The 25,168-nt window shown below is 36.6% G+C and overlaps 1 protein-coding gene across 1 annotated transcript in view; it reads right to left on the bottom strand.

Moving 5' to 3' along the window:
* HSD17B12 (hydroxysteroid 17-beta dehydrogenase 12) overlaps positions 1 to 25,168 on the bottom strand; it is a 168,375-nt gene that overhangs the window by 10,529 nt on the left and 132,678 nt on the right. Inside the window, exons 7-9 of the mRNA XM_063093393.1 lie at positions 14,425 to 14,459; positions 7,409 to 7,490; positions 5,806 to 5,871 (exon numbers count right to left, since the gene is read on the bottom strand). Of these exons, the coding sequence (XP_062949463.1) occupies positions 5,806 to 5,871; positions 7,409 to 7,490; positions 14,425 to 14,459 (183 nt within the window). The remainder of the gene's footprint in view (positions 1 to 5,805; positions 5,872 to 7,408; positions 7,491 to 14,424; positions 14,460 to 25,168) is intronic.

Raw genomic sequence — 25,168 nt, 5'->3', positions numbered from 1 at the left:
GATATTCAATAAATGCAAGTTTCTTTCCTCTCTTCTTCAAACTTACATATTATTTCCCAGTTTTTTCTGTTTTTAATATATATCACATCATTTATCCTCTTGCCAGAAGAGCAGATTAAGGCTCAAAGTAATGAAGCCGCTTTTTGTAGGTCAGACCATCACTTAGTGGTGAAAGCAGAACTCAAACCTTGGTCTGCTGACTCCAGGCTCAGGATCCTTTCCTCACCGCCTCTAAATACACCAGTAACAAATGTGATCTGCATAAAACCACAGCCCAGACCAAGGAAGCTGTGACCATGCTTCAGCTGTGACTTCTTGCTTTGAAATGACTAAACAGCCAGACAGGGCTTCATGAATTCCTTAGCATCGAAAACCTCTTTATAAGGCAGGTTTGTGAAGAAACAGCACTGGATGCTAACTTTAGGGGAAATTATGATAGGGAGCAGGATATTTGCATGGTCTTAAAGTGTCCCCCCACAGATTTCTTATTAGTGCAAAGGAAACAATAGTAACAACAAAGAAATCAGGTAACACCTTGACTGGAGGGTCAGAATCAGTAACACCAATGAGGGGCAGGTGGATCTTATGTGTCTCCTGATGTGATTCCCTGAGAAGGACACAACATCACATATGCAATATTATGGCTAGGAAAATATAACCTGAATCTAACCATGAGGGAGCATCAGATAAGCCCCAAATGAGAAATACTCAATTAAAAAGAGCAGGGGAGTGGTACTGTGCTTTTCAAAAATGTCAGTATCATAAAAGACAAAGGAAGGTTGTGGATATTAAGGATTAAATTATTTTCCAGATTAAAGAAAACTAAATAGATAAGACAACTAAATATAATACCTGACTGTAGTCTGAATTCTTTACTGGAGGATAAAAAATGATATAAAAAATACTATAGGGCAATCATTGGAATACAGATAATACATTAGATAAAAATATTATATCAATGTAGATCTAAAGTTGGTAACCATACTGTGGTTATATACAAGAATGTCATTATTCTTCAGAAATACAAACTCAAGTATTTAGAGGTGAAAGACCATGATGTATGCAACTTATTCTTCAATGATAAGACAAATGCAGTAAAATGTTATCAATAAGTCAATCTCGGCAAAGGGTATTAAGGTATTCTTTGTACGATTTTTATTGTTTTAACTTTTCTGTAGATTTGAAATTATTTCCAAATAAAATTTTTTTAAAAAACAAGAAGGCCTGTTAAAGTTTTGAAGAATAAAAGTTCAGGAGGCATAGTTTTAGGACTTAGTCTCAGTCTTAGCTACATCATACTTGCCCGGGATTGATGGCTAGTCAGAACAGAGTACACAGAAGGAGCCAGGACTAGGGTCCACTGCCTAGCCAGTCAGATTACTTATGATTCTGCCCTTTGAAAGATTAAGGATAGTTTTGACAGGGTGTTAATTATAAGGTAAGAATGAGAACAAATAGTCCTCACCAATGGAGCACACTTTTGATAAGGTTTACTGGAGATATGCCTCCCATCTTCTGTTCAAAATCAATAGACAGAGTCTATCAGACCCATAATTCACCATGAGGGCATTTATATCACTTGTTGTTGCTACTGTTTATTATTGTACTTCCAGGAAATGCTTCTATAATGGCAAATCTGAATTCTTGAAGAAAATTTTAAATGCTCCTATAAAATTATAGGAAAGAAGATGAGGGAAAGTTGGGGAGAGAAAAGCAAAGAGAAAATATTAATTAGGAATTAATATAAAACAATCTAGAATTTGAAAAATATACTCTCTTCCTCCCCCAAAAGAGCAATCTTCACATGAAGGTAGAACTAAAAAGACAGCTTTCCTTCCAAAGATTAGAAAAAACCAGAAACTTGGCAACATAACCTTAACCTGGAAGCCATCCAGCTTTACAGGTTGAAAACTCAAGTCCAGCAGCATATGGGAGAAACAGAAGCAGCTCAGGAGGCCTTCAAAATGGATGCCTGTGTACCGCAAAGCATGACCATGCCCAACCAGAGTCCTCTGTGATGCCTTGCAAAAGGCAGGTCTCTGGCGTGTGACAGATTACATGTGCCACTAGCAACACAAGGACAAACAAGAAAAAAAGTCCTGTTCTCAAGAATACGTTGAAGTGGAGGAGAAAGGGAAGGGCCAGAGAGTAGCAGGCAGAGGTATATAAGAAGATAGAGCAGAAGGAAAGGTGTAACCAAATGTGCCAAGGGGCTGAAAGGAGGTTTCCTGGGGCAGAAGAACCATGACCTCAGCCTTGAAAGATGGACAGGGTCACAGAGCTCATGAGAGAATGGGGCAGAGAGGAGATATGGTGAGAAAGGAGTTGGAAAAAGGGATGGCAGCAGAGGAGCCAGGCGTAGGTACTTCAGAGGGCAGAGCATGTACTGGACACCATGATGTCCACTCTGGCATGAACATGAGGGAGGGTGATAGAGTGGCAAAAGATGAGATGGCTTTGTGGAGTTTGAATTTAACCGTAAAATTCATGGGTAGCACTGGGGGACTATGAGGGAAAGCAACATTATCCAATTTGTATTTTAACAAGATAACTCAGGAAATATACTTAGGATAGATTAAAAGGTGGAATTAGCTGATAAATATTCCTAGTCTGAAGAATTTGTGGGCAAAAAACACCACCAAAGAAAAATCAATAGGTTCTCTTTCTGTTCCACTTCAGCATTGGGATATATGCTCACACAGAAATGACAATGGTCTTTCCCTCACAAATGCCTGAGATTTAATTTTTTTTAACAAATTCATTCTAAGTTTAAACCTTGAATGAATTTGTATGAAGAAATATAATGACTGATGAAATTACATAATTTATAATTAATTATTAGGGAAAAATAAAAATTTATCAAAGTAAAATATTTCAGAAGACAAATGCTAACATTTTTGTAGTAGCTTCTAGTCTCATCAGATTCATAGGCAGAGAATCTGTTGAAAAGATGTTTGAGGGAAATAAGCTATTGGAATCAGAGAGGAGACAGTCCTGTCAATTAACAGGATTTTAGAAATTGCTTGTTTGTGCTCCGCCTAACCTTATTCTACCTTGTGTCACTGAAGCACTTGCAGATTCTGGTCACTCCACCTGTAGGTCACCTACCAATGGCCCTTTAGGATTCCTACCTAGTCTCAGTAGGTATTTAAAAATTATTAAATTAATTGCTTGATTGCAATAGGTTCATTAGAAAGAAAATGGTATAACACTGCATGGCATGTCTTACCTCCCGCAAATGCTTTACTGGTTTCTTTGTTACCAAAATACAACACACTATACATACCAGATTTGAGCTACCAGCATTAAAACAACTAGTGTGAAGGAAGGGAGGAGAGTACAGTAGTTCAGTATAAAATCCAGTATTCTAGAAAATTCTGTCCTCCCCAGGGTACCCTACACATATGGGAAGCCATAAACCAAAATACCAAATGACTATGACATCTAGGGTCCTTTGGGCAAAAGCTCAAGTGGGGATTTTAGGAAGCAGGCTCTAAGTTGACCCTGGCAGATGAGGAAACATTCATTCCACCTTTCTTCTCATTACCACTCTCTCTCATGGTAGGCGATTTAGCTCTAGTATCTACTCAGAATGAAACGGTTTAGAAGCTAGATCTAGATAACATGTAGGCCCATCTACAGATATAAAGGAGGAAATGGAACTAAGCAGCCAAGCACTTTCTGGTCCATCACTGCCTGAGCACAGATGGATCCAGTAAATGTTGAATGCTGTCCTACAGGCCTGGAGCAAGTAGCCTAAGGGTTAAGAACAAAGGCTTTGGTACCAAACAGATCCAGATTTGAGTTCCGGTTCAACATGGGCAAGTGGCTTAACCTCTCTGAGCCCCAATTTCTGCATCTTTTTTAAAAATGATAATCATAACATCTTATGGGACCATTATAAGATGCAGTGAAATGACACATATAAAGTGCTTAGCACTGTACCTGAAAAGTATCCACTCAAATATTCACCATTATTACTTTGATTGATCATTTGGGGCTTCAGGGTGCAAAAAGTGAAATACTAGGCTCATAGTAGTGCAAGCCACAGTGAACACAGATGTGTGTAGAGGTGAGGTAGGTGATGGGCAGGAGCAGGAAAGAGGTAAGAACTGTAACTTCTCCTAAGACATTTTTAAAAATGCACCTAAGCATGGAAATACTGTGAGCCATTATTTCTTCGGGTTGAACAATTGCTGACTTGAGACAGATACCCATAAACTCCTACATTTGCTTCCTCTCATATTTTGTATTGTGTTTTCATAGTATTTTATCTGCTAGCTACATAATAAACTCAACGGTCTATATAAAAATGAACTCAAAATGGATCAAAGACCTAAACATAAGAACTAAAACTGTAAAACTCTTAGAAAAAAACAGGGGAAAAGCTTTATGACATGGGATTTGGCAAGGATCTCTTGGCTATGACACCAAAAGCACCAGCAACAAAAGAAAAAATAGATAAACTGGACTACATCAAAATTAAAAACTTCGCACATAAAAAGACACTATCAAAAGAGTGAAAAGACAACTCAGAGTGGGAGAAAATATTTGCAAATCATATATCTAATAAGGAGTTAATATCAAGGATATATAAAGTACTCCTATAACTCAATGAAAGCAATCAAAAAACCCAATTTACAAAATGAACAAGGGACTTGAATAGACATTTCTCCAAAGATGCTATACAAATGGCCAGTAAGCATCTGAAAATGTGCTCCATATCACCAATCATGAGGAAAATGCAAATCAAAACCACAATGAGATACCACTTCACACCCATTGAGAAGGCTATTATAAAAACAAAACAAAATAAAAACAGAAAATGAATGTTAGCAAGGATGTGGAGAAATGAGAATCCTTGTACACTGCTGGTGGGAATATAAACTGGTACAGCAGATACGCAAAAAGGTATTATAGTTCCTCAAAAAATTTAAATAGAATTACGTATGCTCCAGCAATTCCACTTCCATATACATATCCAAAAGAATGGAAAACAGGGTCTCAAAGAGATATTTGTACACCCATAATAATGTTCATATCAACATTATTCACAATAGCCAACAAATGGAAGCAAGCCAAGTGTCCATCTGACAGATAAAAGGATAAACAAAATACGTTTTGTATAAATATGATGGAATTTTATTCAGCCTTAAAAAGGAAGAAAATTCTGACACATGCTTCGAAATGGATGAATCTTGAAGACAATATGCTAAGTGAAATAAACCAGTCACAAAAAGGCAAATACTGTAGTATTTCACTCATGAGATACTAAGAGTAATCAAAATTCACAGAGACAGAAAGTAGAAGGGTGGTTGCCAGGGGCTGGGAGGAGGGGAAAATGAGATTGTTTAATGAGTAGAGTTTCAGGAGATGAAAAAGGTTCTGGAGATGGTTGGTGGCAATGGCTGCACAACAATGTGAATGAACTTAATGCCACTGAACTGCATACTTAAAAATGATTAAAATGGTAAATTTTATGTTATATATTTTTTACCACAATAAAAAGATATATAGATGGCCTGATTCTCTCAAAATAAAGCTATAAGAACTGACAATAAGTATGCCTCAACTATTTATATTGCATTTAGTTCTACTTTAGGTATCCCTGCTTAAAAATTCTAGGGGATAATTTCTAAAAATGTAGACTTAAGTTCATAAAAGGAAAAAGAAACCACGTCTTTAATGATGTACTAACGTCACATTCACTTGGGAATGTGATTTTCTATTGCTGCCAAGACAGCAACAGTTGCTGTGGAAACCACACAAAAACAGGAATACTTAACTAAAACAAACTCCACTCACCTGCACAAAGATGCCCTTGCTCCTGTACTCCTCGTGGAGGCATCGAGAGAAGAAATCTACAAAAGCCTGAGAGGGCAGTGAGAGTGAGAAGAAAACACACACATTACATCAATCTCCCTAATTTGTAGCCAAGGAGACAAAAAATAATAAACTAACCATTTAACACTACCATTTCTAATCATTCTCTTCATTTCAAATGGAGAAGAGACCTTAAAAAAACACTTCAAAACCTCTAGTTGTTTTCATCTGCCACTAAATGAAGTATTATCTAACCAAATATAATATCCAGATCAAAGTTTTATTTAACTGGAAAAGGCTGTTCTTATCTTTTTCCCAGAAAATTACTTTCCAAGAAAAAATATTTTTATATTATATAACAAAGGATGTATTTCTTCTCTCTATTTGCCACTCTGTTCTGTGAGGATTTTGTTGTCACTAAAAAGAAAAGAGCAAGTATCTTCCTGGTACTTTGAGATGGCAAGATCCAAAAAGTGTAGAGATGAATGTGACAGCTCCTCTTCTGATAACACAGCCTTAAATCTACTTGTAAGATATAATGTGCCATTTTCCAAATGTGGACTCAACCTCAGGCTTGAAAGGCAATATCAATAATGACTCTCTGCAAGAGTCACAATTAGTAACAGTCTTGTATCCATAGAGCAGAACAGGTAAGAAGCTGGAGTTCACCAATCACCTCAAGAAACATGGTATTCATTTTAAACATGCCTACTGTATGTTGCAGAGATACATAAAGCAAGTAGACTGCAGAAGTTGAGGGTGGTGCCAATCTTTTTCAAAAGATAGTGACTGAGTTTTTTCAAGTGAAAAAGAAGACAGGTGTTTTGTTCTTTTCCTTTCTTGACATATTGCAAGTTCTTACTGGGTATTATATTTTGCTTATTTTTCCTTAAAAGCTTGCCTAATTTCAACATCCAAATGGTCATCTTCTCCACTTCAGAGATGTGTTCAATGCATCATCAGTGTATCTGAAGATGATGCTATTGACCTGCAGGCTGTAAGAAATGCATTCTAAACTATTTTCCTAGTAGTAATGTGAAGAGGTGAATGATGATATTGTATGAAATTACGACATCTTACAGAGAGTTCTGGAAAATTGTTGTCACACCCCAGAAGGGACAACGAATATCTGTGAATAATGGATGATGTGGCAAAATATTCACACTCACCCAGTTTACCTTGTATACGTTTATGTGCTGACTGCATGCAATTTTTCTTTGCTATGTCAAGCTGACTTATTCATGTATTGCATCTCTAATCTTAGACTCATTAGTCATGACCTAATCAACTGAGCTAACTAGACTAGGCCAGTTATCTATGGGAAGTACAAGAATCACTTTTCAAATCAGGAGGGAAAAAAGCATCTGTGGATCTGATATGCTGGTGTCCCACGTGTAAGTCTACCCCTATCAATATATGTCGGCTCTGGCTCTCCTGAAACTTACATGGGGCATCTGCTTTTTCTTCTTAGTCCATTGGAAGACTACCAAGAATACAACTTCAAGAAAGGTAAATCTACATTAATTGCTGACTAAAAATTATTCCTCACTCTTGTATGGACATGGCTTACTAAAATACAGTTCACCTTAGTTGCCGAGTAGATGGTCAGTAGTGGAACTGCATACATGCCACTGGCAGAGGAGATGTTCAGAATCACCCCTTTAGATCTAAAAAGGAAAATGTACCAAGTAAACAGAGTGAAATCATATACACAATTGTTTGTGAATTACAGATCAAGGTATGCAATTATTTGAAAGAGAAAAAATAGCTGTTTTTCTTAACATACATCAGTGTGTGACATGCTTGGTCCGTGAATGAGGCATAATTCAATCAGCTAAGGATATCTCTTCTTTACGATTAGTTCATGTCTCAGTCTTAGTAATTCAGGGCATGAACAGATCAGATCTACATTCCCCTCAAACTGATCTCTACCCTCTGAGGTCCTCTCTGGCCACAGACCAAGAATTCTCACTAAACAGGGACTCTTATACTCCCTGCATACTACCTTTAATTTGGCATACTACCTTGCTATACAGTATTTAATCATTCTATGTGTATAAACATTTTCCCTCCTCAACAAAACCACATGCTTCTGGACATCACAGCTCATTTTCCTGACTGTGCATGGTACTAAGCATGTAACACAAACAGGTACTTAATAAAATCCTCTGGCAAAGAGTGAATGGTTATGTCCTGCTCTCTTACTTTCCCTGGGTTGTAGGCATCAGGGAAAGAAAGGTGCCAAAGAATCGACTCTAAAATTATGCCATTCTATAGTTCATCAAACTGTATTCTTTTGCTGAAAGGTAAAGCTCATTTTCTACTGTAACTTTTACAGACTACTGAAAGTTAAAAGTCAGAAAGTTACCAGGAATTTCTAATTCTAGAAATAAATGAAAATTTGTTTGGAAAAGCAATGTTGTAAATATGCCAGTTGTTAGCAAGCATATATTGGTTAAGTGTGAAATTATGGTTTTAGGAATGTTAGAACCAACAACCAACTCTTCCCCTCAAACCCATTCTTCTGAAAGGATCCCCCTTCTTCAGCCCCTGCCCCTGACCCCATCCACCTCCTGTCCTTCATATCAGGCTCTTTTCCTTCAACCCAGTCTCTCATTGGTCTTTGTCTGAGTTTACTTCCCCAAGGCCTATTCTTTTTTTTAAGTATTAAAAAAGGGGGACTATACAGACTCTTTTTATGGTAAATAATAAAAGAAACATGATTAGATGGCATTTAAGTTATTATAGACATAAATCTGAAAAGGAATAGTCCCCAGAGGTCACCCACTCCATCTGCCAGGCTCTAGGTGAGATGCCACCTCAACAATCAAAGGGAAGCTTGGATCTTCGGCTTAATGTGTGCCACTGGAAACAAGTTTTTTTTGTTGTTGTTGTTTTTGTTTTTAAACAGAAGTCCGTATTAGTAATATACACTTTCCTAAGCAGTGAAATCCATTAACATTTTGGTGATAGAGATCAAATTTCAAATTTTAAAATGTGATTAAGGGTTTTGAAGAAAGTTGAAAATAGTCAATGAATTAACTACATCATTCTTGTATTTTTTGGTTATGTTTCTTTCAAAAACAGAAAAGCCTTTTCTTTTTTAATTTTAAGGTAAGGTTTGTATTAGGAGTTAGAACCCAACCACTCTAATAACTGGTGAATTAGCAATGAATATCTAGTTATTTCATCTATATTTGTGAGAAATTCCTTTGATAAAAATGGAATAAAAACTACTTTTTTTATGAAAGACTTTTAATGAAGTATTAATTTATAATGTTTAAGACATCTGTCTTTTTGGAGTGTTGAAAATGTTCTAAAATTAGGTTGTGATGATGGCTGTACAGCTCTGTGAAAGTACTAAAAACCACTGAACTACACACTTTAAAGGGGTAGATTTTATGGCATGTGAAATATATATCAATAAATCTGTAAAAAGAGAGAAAGAGAGATTCAGAATATATTGAAATGTATCACCCTTAAGCTGGGAGCAGATCCCAATCAAGTAGAAGCTAAGAGAGCTATTGAGTCTTACACAACACAATATACTTTCTGATAACCAACCCAAAATCCTGACCAGTTAACCCCCTCCTGTACCCCAAGCATCCTTGTAGGTATAGATAGTGTTTTCTTTTAACCTTTTCTCATACAACCAGGAATTGCTATAACCTCACTCAACTCAAAACAAGTGAAGAAAATGCCAGTTTGAAGTAAATGCAGATGATGTTTTTCATTGAAGCTGTTGCCTATCATTGCTGGGTTTATCAGTTGGATTGTGTCTTCCATTATACTCAAATTAGCTGAGGTGGTTGTGTGTGCCCTTGAACAAAAATCTTACATTTTTTATTTCATTTCTCGGAAATGAAATGCAATTTAAAAGTCTTTAGAAGTTAAAAGTTTAATGTTATCAAATACATTTTAAAAACTGAATCTTGACCTCATCAAAAGAGATTCTTAAAACTTCAATCACCAAAGCAATGATTTCAGTACAAGAAAAGTCATTTAAAGATAATAAAAGCCTCTTTCCCATTTTCAAAAATAATACAGACCAATAATCCAATATGTCACAATTATGCAGTCATGCTCCTTTACTTGTTTACTCAAATATTCTACCTTGATTTAAAATTTCTAAGGGGTAGAGCTACTTTGAATTAGGGAAAAATCAGAATTTTAGCGTGCTTTATACAAAACACATTATTTGTACTCTAAAATACATTAAAACAAATCTAAGATCAACAAAGTATAAAGCAAGAATGCACTAGACCTAAGTAAATAAAAGGATAGCATTTATAACTGTTCCAAAATGAAAGTAAACACCCCCTCTATAAATCCCTGTTCTACCATCAAGCACAGATATTTGTCTAGCAAAAACCTTCCTCCCACACACACACACGTGCACATACACACCACTGTACAATTTTCTCTTTCTCTCCAAGGATAATAATATTCAACTTAGTTTTGTCTGAATCATAACTAAACACTCGTATAGCCTGTTTTAAGTCTTGTACTGTATACAGTATCTATTCTTTATGTAGAAATGGTGATGAACATTTGGGATTGCGAGGCACAAAGGACTTGTCTTTAAAATCAGCTATGTTGTCTAGCTCTAATCCTCCATCTAAGCAGAATTAGTGACGTCAAACCAGTTTCCATGGCATAGCCAGACTCATGACAACTCTGTTATATCAAGCAGAAGGACAAAATGGGCTGCGCTTAATTGCACACGGAAACAAACATAAAGCCAAACCCTGGTTAATATCTCATTTTCCGGGGACTTGGGAACAATTCTAAGATTGGAAGGTACATTAAGAATTTCTGAAGTTCTATAATGAAGACTCATGTTGCTCATACTTCAGCACATTTCCTAGTTTGTTATGACAAGTATCCAAATAAAGTCAAGTAATATTTTCTGTAATGCAACATTCTTAATTCACCACACTGCTTACTTGTTAACAGCCATACAACGGTGTCTCAGTGGCACAAATTATTAAGGATCTGCTAGAATGAAAATACTGGAAAAACAAAGCAGAAAACACCAAATGCTGATAAGGAAGCACCCTTTCATACAAACACTTTCTTCAATTACCAGCCCTCCCACAAGCCAAACATTAAACTCGCCCAACTTTGTAAAGTTTCGTACCTTGCATTTATAGCTTCCTATAGCCATGCTCCCTCAGACCTGTGAAATTTCCAGTGAGACTTTCTTTAATTGTCACCTGGCTAAAAAAAAAAACAAAAAACAAAAAAATCCCCCCAAAAAACCCCACCAAGCCTTTATTCTATAAATGCCCCAGTATTCTATCAGACTGTTGCAGTATTCTTTTCCACACCTCCATAAAAATACTGCTGTCATATAAGAAATAATAGGTATCCTTTGAAATAAGTCACTGATTCCCGCCTTCCTCAGGACCCTCGTCACCGCCCCACACTGCAGGTAAGGAGAGAGAGGTGGGGAGGTGTAAGTGCTGCTGTGAAGAACTGGAACCACAAGATCAATCCTGTATACGGAGTGTGATGGCAGAGGGAGAATGTGCAAAACAGATCCCTTCACAATTCTTCACATTGTCACTTCATATCAGGGAAAGAGCACATAGGCATGCTCTTGGAAGGTCATTATATATTTTTAAATCTTAAACACAATAGTAACATTGGTTCAGACAATTTTCTAACAGACTCTCAAGAAGACTGAGAAACATAGCAAAATAGAGTTCTATGTTAAAAAAGAATCCTGGAACACATGGGTCAGGTATATAATTGGAAGCAGCAATCCAAACACTTACATTATACAAATACTGCTTTGTATAAGAAAGTTTGCAAACACTTAGCACATGAAAGAAAATTACCTGCCCCGAAACACCATAACATGTCATAATTCCACCTTAAGCAATACAGTATGAAAGAGGCTATTTTTAGCTTTTCCATGGTTGTTATGGCAACCACCTCCTGGCTCCAGCTGTACACAATGTTTATAATTCCAGGGAAGTGGAAAGAGCAAGTTTTCCCTGTAATGTAATTGTGCACTTTCTACTTCTATGGTAATAATACCTTAGTTTGATTATAGATACTTGTTTAGTGATAGCCCTAGGCTATAGTGCTAGAGGATTTGGAAACACTCATTCATAAGAGTGAAAGGAAAACAACAATAACAAAGGATCTTTATAAAGGACTCTGCTGTTAGTGGAGATACCAATCCTTTGGAGATAAACCATAGGAAATACGGCATTTTGGAGTGGTGTAAACAGCAGGCTAAAATGAAACCACTTATAATGTGGCAAGTAAGGACTCTTTCAGGTGATCTGTTAACTTGGAGGTTTTCTTTCCTCTTGGGCAGAGAACTAATATTTCTAGCCTCCCATGCCATTAGTTATTGCCTGTGACTGAGTTCTGGACAATAGAATGTGGGCAAAAATGATGTACAACACTTCCAGGGCTCACCCATGAAATCTCCCCTAAAATCATCCTTACTTTCTTCCCTCATCTGCTGGCTGGATGCAGAGGAGAATTCCAAGACCTTAGAGAATGACAGGGCCCCAAGATGGAAGGAGCCTCAGATCCCTGAATGACTGGGTAGAGATGTGAGAGAAAAATAAACCTTATAGTGTTAAGCCAAGGAGATTTAGGGGGGTTAAGGGGCAGTTACAGCAGTTAGTCTACCTTGACTGATATACCTAGTAACTACTTAAGTTTAAGTGGACACAGATGTTCCTTCTCTTAATCAAAAGTCCTGATTCATAAAATCCACGTACATTTTTACTAGTTCTTAGCAAGTACCACAATCACATTCAGTCCATAGCTTCTGATGGCTTTCTACCAGATAATTTCTCAACCTTAAGTTTAAAGTCAACTGGATTTCTTAAAGGATCCAATTCATCTTATATACACTCCATGATAAACTTTACTCAATACTGCATGTTGAATGGACGGATTTCTTTCTTCGCACTGTTTGTTTTTTAATCTAATGATCCACTATAACTGTGACAGTGGCTGCCGGGTCTACAGAAAAGTTCCAAGCTCCTGACATTTGTATCATTTACTAACTGTGTGGCTTCATAGCACTCTGTCTCACTGGGCCTCATTTTTTTCACCTGTCAAATGAGAGTGGTAGCTTTCAATTAATTTAAAGCATTGGAATTCTATGACTCTTTGAGTCCAATACTTTATGCTCTGCAAAATGATTTCACAACCATTCTCTCTTTTGATATGGTTTTCACCAACCCACTTAAAACTTCCTTTTATAAGATCTCTGTGGTTTATAAGTATTTCTTTTTTAATGGATGGATTTACTGTCTTGAATTAATACCATGTCACAGGCAGATGTCAAAATTAAGATTAAGATGATGGCCCAAACTTCATCCCTATTGGGTTCTTCTCTGTCTGCCCTGACTATGCTATCTTCTAGGGTTCTGGTCTGGTTTGACCACTGCCATTTCCATATCTGACCATCAGGGGCCCACTCCCGCTGTTAACCAACAACAAGCAGTTTGAAGGCTGTAAAGAGAAATGTTACTAAAAGAAAGCAATTAAAATATGCAAAACAGTACATATAAAAGAACATTACAAAGTGTCTTGCTGAGAAAGTTTCACTGTCAGTCTCTGTAGATACTCAACAAACAGAATCCTAATCTCAGTTTCCTCATCTGTACGATGGTGGGAGGCTATCAAAGTTAGATGAGTTAACACATACCAAGTTGTCAGTACAACAGCTGGCACACAGTATGTACTCAATAGACATAAGCTGTAATCCCTGCCTGCAGCTGGTCATAAAGGTTTCTCCTCAGGTCTTCCCTTTTCAAAGCTGTGATTCCTTTGGGTCTTTCCCAAACTCAAAGCTATTTTGCAGGGAAATGATGACTGTGAAGCCCTAAATTCAGCAAATGATCAAGCTAGTTCAAAATGCAAGCCCAGCTCTCTGTAGCAGGTTTTTTTTGGAGGCCTATCCTTCATTCAGGTTTTTCTAAGGAATGAACAGCGCTTAATTACAATTTTACACGTCATGCTATTTCAAATGTAAGAACCTTCAAACACATTTCTCAATAAAAATGAAGATATCTAGCATATCTTGGTAGAATCCAATTCAAACTGGAATATATATTGGGCCAGTGGACATCACCTTTTCCTCCAAGGTCTGACATCTTATAACCTCTTTATATCGTGCCAAAATTCCTCATATATCCATTCTCCCAGAAGAACTGAAAAGTCAGAGGATGGAGTCATGCTTCATGAAACACTGCTGATTTTGGCACTCTGGGAGGATACAGCTTTAAGAAGTCATTCCTGGGAATATCCCAGGAACTCTATCCACCCCCTCAGAATAGCAGGCAATTGAGTTAGTTACGGTGACTCAGACAGCCTTTTTAATCCTGATCTAAAGGAACCACTACAACCCTAGAGAGGGAAATAAAAAGGGAATTGAGTGGAAAAGGCCTCCACTACTGATGACTCATGCTCTACCCTGTGACTTGCCTGGCACATTGCTCTGTCACTAAGACATGCAAGCTAGGCTCATTAGTCACCTTAATGAGCTTCTCAAAGAAAGGATTCTCCCTATAAATAATAATGAGCTCTGCCTCTGCAGTGTTTGTGTGTGAGCTCATGACTCACCTTTCTACCATGTTGGGCAGCACCAGTTGTGTCATCTGCAAAAGAGAAAACAAAACATTAATGATGGTCGAGGATGGAAGCAACAGACAAAGAGTGGAGAAAACCCACCCCCACAAAAAAGGAGGAAATCATGAAACCACTAACCACTTCGACAGACAACAGCTTATTTTATATACTCTGTATAGTTTAGCTGTATCGAGAGTACATAAAAAGGAACCAGATGAAATTACTGGAGATAACTCTCATAATACTTTCAGTGAATTTGGCTAAAATTAGTCTTGCCTGAAATACAATACTGGCACAGAGATCTTCAAATAATAAAGGATTTATGGTGAAATCTACGTCTCCAAAATGCATTCTCAGAAAAGGACATATTATTATCGCAAGAAATAACCTGTGTACCAAGATGACTTAAGCTTTCTAATCTCAAGAGCTCAAAAAATCTTTTCTAATAAAAAAGAGCCATTATGAGAATGCCATAAAGTGACATGTTGGCAAACATTAAGCATATCTCACATTGATTTCTCTTGTTGGTCAAGCTAATAGTGAGTAAAACTCATCCTTAAAGAAAGTTAAGGTTATCTGTGATGCCCAGTAACCAACAATGAAAAGGTGACATCTGCATTTTTTTTTCTTTTTTAAGTTTTATTTTGTCGATATACATTGTGGCTGATTATTGCTCCCCATCACCAAAACCTCTCTCCCTTCTCCGTCCCCCCCTCCCCCCAAATAATGTCCTTTCTGTTTGCTTGTCGTATCAACTTCAAGTAGTTGTGGTTGTTATATCTTCTTCCCCCCCCCCGTTTTTTTTTTTTTTTGTGTGTGTGTGTGTGTGTGTGAATTTATATATTAATTTTTAGCTCCCAGCAATAAGTGAGAACATGTGGTATTTCTCTTTCTGTGCCTGACTTGTTTCACTTAATTTAATTCTCTCAAGGTCCATCCATGTTGTTGCAAATGGCAGTATTTCATTCGTTTTTATAGCTGAGTAGTATTCCATTGTGTAGATGTACCACATTTTCCGTATCCACTCATCTGATGATGGACATTTGGGCTGGTTCCAACTCTTGGCTATTGTAAAGAGTGCTGCGATGAACACTGGGGAACAGGTATACCTTCGACTTGATGATTTCCATTCCTCTGGGTATATTCCCAACAGTGGGATAGCTGGGTCGTATGGTAGATCTATCTGCAATTGTTTGAGGAACCTCCATACCATTTTCAATAGAGGCTGCACCATTTTGCAGTCCCACCAACAATGTATGAGAGTTCCTTTTTCTCCGCAACCTCTCCAGCATTTATCGTTCAGAGTCTTTTGGATTTTAGCCATCCTAACTGGGGTTAGATGGTATCTCAATGTGGTTTTGATTTGGATTTCCCGGATGCTGAGTGATGTTGAGCATTTTTTCATATGTCTGTTGGCCATTTGTATATCTTCCTTAGAGAAATGCCTGCTTAGCTCTTTTGCCCATTTTTTAATTGGGTTGCTTGTTTTCTTCTTGTAAAGTTGTTTGAGTTCCCCCAGCTTCCACATTCCACCCAACAACCTCAGAATATTCATTCTTCTCATCAGCACATGGATCATTCTCCAGGATAGATCACATATTAGGTCACAAATCAAGTCTCAATAAATTCAAAAAAATTGGAATTATCCCATGTATCTTCTCAGACCACAATGGATTAAAACTAGAAATTAATAACAAACGAAACTCTGGAAACTATACAAACACATGGAAATTAAACAGCATTCTACTTAATGACATATGGGTCCAAGAAGAAATCAAGCAGGAAATCAAAAAAGTTATTGAAACTAATGAAAACAATGATACATCATACCAAAACCTGTGGGATACTGCAAAAGCAGTATTGAGGGGAAAATTTATCACATTAAACGCTCACTTCAGAAGAATGGAAAGATGGCAAGTGAACAACCTAACACTTCACCTTAAAGAACTAGAAAAACAAGAACAATCCAAACCTAAAGTTAGCAGACGGAAAGAAATCATTAAGATCAGAGCAGAACTGAATGAAATTGAAAACCAAAAAACAATTCAAAAGATCAACGAATCAAAAAGTTGGTTTTTTGAAAATATAAATAAAATTGACAAACCATTAGCATGGCTAACAAAAAAAAGAAGAGAGAAGACTCAAATAACAAAAATTAGAAATGAAAAAGGCGATATTACAACTGATTCATCTGAAATACAAGGAATCATTCGAGACTACTATAAACAACTATACGCCAACAAATTTGAAAATCTGGAGGAAATGGATAAATTTCTGGACACACACAAGCTCCCAAAACTGAACCGTGAAGACGTAGAAAGTTTGAACAGACCAATAACAATAAAGGAGATTGAAGCTGTTATCAGAAGGCTCCCAACAAAGAAAAGCCCAGGACCAGATGGATTCACAGCAGAATTTTACCAAACATTCAAAGAGGAATTGACACCAATTCTTTACAAACTATTCCAAAAGATTGAAACGGACGCAAATCTCCCAAACTCATTCTATGAAGCAAACATCATTCTGATACCAAAACCAGGTAAAGATATAACCAAAAAAGAAAACTACAGGCCGATATCCTTGATGAATATAGATGCATTTTTTTTTTTTTTTAAAGGGGGTCTTAACCCTTGACTTGGTGTTGTCAGCACCACGCTCTCCCAAGTGAGCTAACCGGCCATCCCTATATAGGGACCTGAACCCTTGGCCTTGGTGTTATCAGCACCACACTCTCCCAAGTGAGCCAAGGGCCAGCCCCAACATCTGCATTTTTTAAGGACTTCATAACTGTTGACTAAATACATACAATATAATGAGAGAGGCTACGTCTAAACTCTGGTTTGAAATATTATTAACTGAGAAAAGTTCAGAAGGCCAATGGCTTAGCCAAGATCACAGCATAGTTAAGTACTGAGGTTAGAACTGAATTCCTAATTCCTGGATGTCATCAGTTTTCTAAGAAACAATTCTGTTTTGTAGTAATAAGGTTTGAATGCATGCCAAGCATAGAAATTTTAGGCTTTATCTTGAATAATACTATTAATTAAAACAGACAGTATTCTGATGAAAAGATAATTTTTTTCCTAGAAATAATCTAAAGAAAAAAAATGCCATCCAGACTTTACCAAGGTAAACTATGTGGACATCATCCAGGTGTCAACTCTGGAGTTATATCACACACTTTTCAGTAAAAACATGAGTTCAAGCTGACACTGCATCTTAACAGACTATTTTGAAACGAAATTGTGTCTTCAAAGCACAGGGGAACTATTTCAACAGAAGTATCTGGATGTGGCAAAATCTTCTGGCCCGGATAAAAAAGGAGAAACCATAAAAGAGAGTCTGGCCTAAAGCATTCTGTATCTCCCTCCTTCTCACATGCAAGTCTATATGTTACATATTAAATTCACTTTAATAGCATGACAGGGCAGAGATTGCCAACCATCAGCCAACATTCACTCATTCCTTAACACACAGCAGCTGAATTTTCAGTTGGACTGACGGCTTCTTTCCCACACTTAGTGCCCCGCCCCTAAAAACCACATTCTCTACAACCTCTCTTGCAGCTATGTCTGGCCTTAGGACTATATTCTATCTAAGAAAATGTGAAAAGAAGTAATACATGCAACTTCTCGGCTATGCCCTTAAAGGGGGAAAAAAATCTATGTCTTCTTCTCCACCTTTTTCTCTTCCTGGTGGCTAGAATGTGGAGGTGATGGAAGGAGCTAAACTAGCCATTGTAGTCCCCAAGATGAAAGCCAAGTGCTAATGGTGGCAGAGCAATGAGACTTGAAAAAGGCAGGATCCTGAACAATGGTGGAGCTGCTATGCCAAACCTTGACTACCCACTCAGCTTTTTATCTGAGAGAGAATTAAATTTCTATTTTGTTTAAGTCACTACTAGATCTCTGATACAGGAGCTAAACCAAAATTCTAACTAATAAAATTGACCATTTGTGTTGATAAAGACTGACCAATGTTAACATTTAGGACAAAACAAAAAGCAATACCCAATCAGAAATTACACTGACAGCCCAAACAGCCTCAATATTGTATAGTTTTTAAAACATAGTTCTCCTATATCTTCTCTTTCCTAGGTTTGCTTGACTCAATCAAATATGTGCCCACTGGGCTTCAAACCAAACTTTATGGAACAAGTCAAAGGAAAAGCTAGTATCAGAGTTTATCCATTCAACATAGTCACACTTTCTCTTCTTCTCATATTATATAATAACTCTTCAAATTTGCTTGCACATTTCCTCAGATTTTTCTTTTTATGGAAGCACATAATAATTGCTCACTACATAGCTATTGAATGTTTAAGGCAAGTGTGGTGTGTAGTCAGGCCAAAGTTCTAAACCCAGCCCTTCTACTAAAAAGGGGTGTGACCTTAAGTTCGTTCTTTATCCTCCCCTGCAGAGTCCTTATGCATTAAATGAAGAAGGTATCTACATCACGGGTTATTATATTCTGAATCTCAAATGAGGTAACATATATATATGTATATGTTATGTATATATAATGGACCTAGCTCAGATCACACCACAGAGGAGCCTCTGAAGGGAAATTAGTGTCCCTTTTGTCAGCTCACACTATCCCTTTAGGATGCAGCATCACCAAGTATCTAGGCGTGGTGTGCCCCAGACAGCTTAGAGCCAAAAACAGTGACACATTTTGAGGTCATCCAGTTTGACTCACCACACAGAAGTTTTTGAACCATTCCATCAATATGTTAAAATAACTCAGTTTAGATTTTCCTGGGGTAATTAAATTGTTCTAAAATTGGACTATAATGATTACTGCACAACTCTGTATACTTACTAAAAACTATTGAATTGCACACTTAAAATGGATGAATTTTATGGTATACAAACTATTCCTCAATAATGCTGTTTTAAAAATACCTTAATAATCATATGGATAAAGAACTGAAATCACAAAACACATGTTATTTTATCAAATGCAGGAGATAAAAGAGCGCTCAAAATGCTTTATGCATATCAACTAACAGCCTGGAGCAACATGATGTAATAGTTATTCTTCAGTTCAGTTGAGGCCAGAACCCCTGGTAGGTGATGAGAGAGTTCACTATCTAGTGTGAGAACAGATATATAAATAAATCATTACAAGACAATTCTATGAGTGTAGAGGGCACCACGCTTAGGAAAAGGACCAGTTATGCTGGGAGCATCAGAAAGTTTCACAGATGATGTTTTAGTTAAGTTCTAGAAAAATAAATAGAAGTTCACTAGGCAGAAAAGAAATTCCAGTAGAAAGAAGAGGATACAAAAAGGAGAACAGGTGTGAGAAACTACAATGTAAGCTATACAGCTGATATATTTTTAAAAACTTTCTGTTGGATGAATGAATTAAACATTTAAAGAAGTAAAAGGTATGTGCATCTTGTCATATATGTCATGCAACTTGAATATGCATTTAATACTACATCATGGACAGCTTCCCATGCTAGTACAAACAGATGCACATGAGGTGTATTAACAGTGCAGAGTATTTTATTGTATCATATGCATTCTTAACAGTACCTGAAAACATTTTTTTATTTAGAACATTTCATTAGGGGACCATGAGTGCTTAGGTACAAATTACATAATAAAGAGATCCCCAAACATTTTGTGAAGAGAAGCTATTATTTAGTTCCCCAAAGTCTTGAGATTACCAGAAACAGAATGAAGACGACAACCCAGGTGAGCGTGTGTGTGTGTGTGTGTGTGCGCGCATGTGCAAGCGCGCATTTGTATTAAGGAAATGAGACTTGGTAACTGCAAAGCAGCTAAGTGGGGTCCAGAAGGGGTCGCCACTGCCTTTTTAGCTGTCTTACACAAAAGGAGAGGAGAAGAAATGAGATTTGTGGGCAGCGGACAATCCAGAGAACCATCAGGAAAGTCCACAAGATCTGCTGATGGACTCTTTTATGCTGACCAGGGATCTCAGTACCATATGAATACTAATAAGAGGTCATGCAGAGTTTTAACGTTCAACTCCGTTTTTTCCCAAGACAAAAATTTACACATTTAAGTACAGTTAAATTCCAATAAGAATATAACTTTTATTTGGAATACTGGGGAAATATAAATGCATACATCGGGAGCTATTTTTTTTTTCCTTATACCATGTGCATCTTATATATTAAATATCACCTTTCTGAATGTCAAAAATTATGCAGAAAATGATCGGAGACAAAATGAAACCTGTATTAGTCCATTTCTGTTGCTTATAACAGAATACCTGAAACTGGGTAATTTATAAAGAAATATAATTTATTTCTTACAGTTCAGAGCCTGGAAGTCCACAGTTCATGGGACACATCTGGTGAGGGCCTTCTCAGTTGTGACTCTCTTATAGCAATGCAGGGTATCACATGGTGAGAATGGACTGAGCAAGAGCTAACCTGCTTGCTCTCCTTATAAAGCCATCAGAACCACACCCATGACCAACCACCCATTAAACCATCAACCCATTATTCCATGAATGGATCAGTCCATTCACTAGGACCCAGTTCTCACAATACAATCACTTTTTAGAAGGCTGCACCTTTCAAATACCTTAATTGGATTTCCCACCCTCTCAACACTGTCACAATGGAGATTAAGTTTCCAAAACATGAACTTCTGAGAAACACATTTAACCCACAGCAAAACCCTATAGTATATAATCATACTTAAAAATTACATTAATAACACTCTAAACATTAAATATTTTCTTGATGGTCTTTATGTATAGACATGTTCAAAATATATTCTCCATACATGTGAATTAAAATTCAAGAAGTTTTAATAACATAACACTAGGGAGGAAACAGTGCTTTGATGCCTGGCAATTAGGGAGCCAGAAATACTTGTTGACTACTCAAGGACCAAATAATCCATCAGCAAAGACACGAGTCTTCTCATGTAAAAGTTACATTCTTTCTTATACTCACTAGCTCCTCCTTTTACATTCTGACTCTAAATTATTTCTCCTTGCCATAAAATGGAACATCTTTTTTTAATCTGTCAAATAATAACATTGAAAAGCTTTAAAAAAATTAACCTGAAATCTGAATGCTTTTATAAAATTGAGTAATGCCTTCATCTATACTGAGATTATTTTTTTCCTTCTAATCAGATAATAAGTCATAATAAATTCAATTTCAAGCTTTGTTTGGGTATATATATACAAATTGTTCTGAACATTCTATGCATAAGTAAAGAGGCTTCACTATGTTCACATCAAAACAAATTCTCTTTAACATCAAGTTTTACATAGTGTATTTTAAACTGAGGTATTAAGTAGTCTCATTTTACTTTGTATGCATCAATTGGTATCTTGATATCTGGTTATTTATACCAATATACCAAGCATTTCTGTGTAATCTCACTATATCTGAACTCTATTTCACAGCTCACAAGCTGTTTCTGGAGTTAACTCAATATGCTAATTTTAGTCCATCTGCAGGTGATAATTGCTGTACCAGGAAATTTTCTGTTCCTCTTATTTCTAAAATGAGGTTACCATAACTTATAAGTTCAGTGGTTAATGATATTAGATAAGTAGTAGTAAACATGATTTCCATACTTGTTTTCTACTATGTTAAGACTGTTTTCAAAAGTGTATAGAAAACAATTTAAATTTACTTCTTTCCTAAGAAGTAGATAAAAGTTGCTGCAACAGTACTTCTACAACAATGAGAGCTTCAAATCCTTGCAGAAAAAACAAGTCTTCCTTTTTAAATACACCTATTTTTTAGTGACAGCTTCATTAATCCTCACCATAAAAAAAGTCCTGGATGCCTAAAATCTGAGGGGGGCAGGTCAATATACAACACACTCATATGTGATACTACATGCAGATATCGTATCACTTTATATGCAAACTAGCTATAAAGATACAAAGTGTACCAATATACAAAGATAAATTAAAGTCTCAATGACAGCTGAATTTAGAATTCCTAAGGGATATCTCATGCTCAGTTTCAAGACTGAAATATTTACTGTATTTACTAGGTACAGCTTATATACTGGTTGAGAAATACGAGGCTCAGTTAGCTCATACAAAATCAAAATCAGTATTAGTTGAGATATATAACTAAAAAGTTCACTGGCTGGCTTAGAAAATCCTCAAAAATGTTACATTAAAATATAACCAACGTCCTGTGGTTGGGATTATTTATGACTTATTTTTTTCTTAGTGTTTATATATATTTCTCATATTTTGACAACAATTGTGCATTGCTTTTATAATCAGAAAAGCCCCCACAATTTTATATCTAAAATCCACTAATATGAATAAATTTTTTTCTCTTTTACTTCTGTAGCATCAGTAATCAATATTTTGTAGAAGAAACTTTATTTTATACCCAGGAGCCAATCTAGATTTTCCCACTGTTTAGTTTAGAAAGAAAACTTATCCAGTACAAGCAAACTATTTTTGTATCATGTAACCTCTAGAATTTAGTAATTTCTTGGAGAGAACAGTAGAAAGAAAAACACTGCTGCATAATGCTCAAAAAGACAACAAAAGACTTAAACGAAAAGACTGCATTAAAATTCAAGATGTTTCAATAAAAAAGTAAAATGAATATTGTCACCTGCATCACCATCATATGAAAGTAGAGAATAAAGTGTAACAACTTGTCCTAGAATCCAAGGAAAGCCCTAAGAATCCAAGGCTATTCATATACGGAATTAGGACAGCATAGTGGCCACTTTGTCCACCTCTGCCCTGCCTCTACCCCAAAGAAACCTGCTTAGAGTAAATAGGATCTGAATTCAAGCAACAGAAAATGAACCCACACAATTTAGAAGGAAACAATTTCTTCAATGCAAATACCTTAAGCAAGTTTTCAACTGAAATCATTAACAGCAATTTTTAAAAATCAGAGTATAATAGTGAAAAGAATTACATAAAGTAACAACAATGTTACACTATGCCTGTTTTGGAAAAATTACATGGTAACTCCATTGGAAGTCATACTAGAATGACATAGGCAAACATTTCCTTTGGCAAACTGTATAATTTGAGCTCTGTGGTACCAAGAACACAACTTAATTAGAAATTCTTAGAATCTTGCCTGTATGGCTAACAGCATATTTACTGCACAGGGGGTAGGATGCTTAATTAGATAAAGCTTTTAGAGTGCTTTGAGATCTCCAAGTAGTATTTGATTTTCCTTTTAAGTCTTTGTGGAAGTTAAGAGATCTCTTTGCCATTTCGCCCCACCCCATATTACTTCACCAGAAATTCAACCCCATACCATAAAAAAAAATGTTTTTCCTTTTGTAATAAATTCTGGTTTAATCTACATTAAAATAATTTAACAAAAGAGAAAGAACTTCCCAGAGCAGTAAGCTGCATGCCAATTAATAATAATGTTCTAAAGCTATAATTTATAAACTCTAAACAAAAACTTATAAAGAATGCATATACACTGATTTTCCGAGTTTAGCATACTATATATAGTTTGCTAAGAGCTTCCATTATTTACATTTTTCCAGAGTAAGCTGACCTCTCAAAAGTGACAGATTTTAGGAGGAGAAAATAATCCTAAAGTTCTCAAAGATATTTTTACATTTTCACCATCTATAAGGCATTTCTCCTATTGAGTTGGAAAGAACCTTATCTACAACTACTCTCTCATTTTTGAAAGAAGAAAACTATGGAAAGGCTGGTTGTCATGCAGTTTGTCAAACCCATCATTTCGTAGTTACATCTGATACAGCCCATTACGATGAGATCCTGAGGGCTAAATATACCCAGTAATTTGGAAATTTTTAGGAGCATAATGATAGCTGATTTCAAAATGGATTAAAAGACTCTAGATATTAACTTGGAATGTCACCTAGAAAAGCCTGGGTGGGGAATCAGTGGTGAGAGTCTTATTCTTCTCACCACAATTTATTAATTTCCTAATGTTGTTAACTTAAATTCTTGGGGTAGGGTAGTGGGATGCATTCTTAGCATAATCCTTAAATAAAATTAGACTGCTGAACAGAGATTACTCCAGTGGATTTCCAAATTAATAGAGGGCTCCCCCTACTGGTACTGTGTCACATGCCAGAGGCACATCCAGGCAAGAAAAAGAGAACAAATGCTTCTGTGCTTTTCATCCACCTGTCCATCTATCCAAACATTTATCATCTACTGCAAGGGCAGGGCATAGCATTATTGACATACAATAAATACACAATGGTAACAGAAGAAGAAAATAGTTTTTCAAAAGCACTTAAAGACCTCTACTCTGAGTGCTTTGATTTCAGAGAATCATAGGGATAGAAGATGCAATACTCTGAATGTGTCCCCTGCCCCCCAAATTCGTATGTTGAAACCTAATCCCCAACGTGGTGATGTTAAGAGGTGGGGCCTTTGAAAACCCTCATGAATGGGATTAGTGCCCTTACAAAAGAGGCTGAGGGAGCTTGTTTGTTAATCTGTAATGTGAGAACACAGCCAGAAGGAACCATCTATGAATCAGGAAGTCGGCCCTCGCCAGACGTCAAATCTGCTGGCACCTTGATGTTGGACACCCCAGCCTCTAGAACCGTGAGAAATAAATGTCTGTTCTTTATAAGCTACCCAGTCTAAGGTATTTTCTAAATAACAGCCAACCAGGAGAGACTGATTTAGTCAAAACCGCTCTAGCTTACCAGCTAGGACTTCCGGTCAAGATGGCAAAATATACGGGCCCTAGTGTCACTCTCTCCCACAAATCAACCGATTTAAACTATAAAAACATACCATC

The sequence above is a fragment of the Cynocephalus volans genome, chromosome 4 (genome assembly GCF_027409185.1).
Source record: "Cynocephalus volans isolate mCynVol1 chromosome 4, mCynVol1.pri, whole genome shotgun sequence".
Classification (NCBI taxonomy): domain Eukaryota; kingdom Metazoa; phylum Chordata; class Mammalia; order Dermoptera; family Cynocephalidae; genus Cynocephalus; species Cynocephalus volans.
Note: the sequence above shows the minus strand (reverse complement) of the source record. Positions and strands in the feature narration are given on the sequence as shown.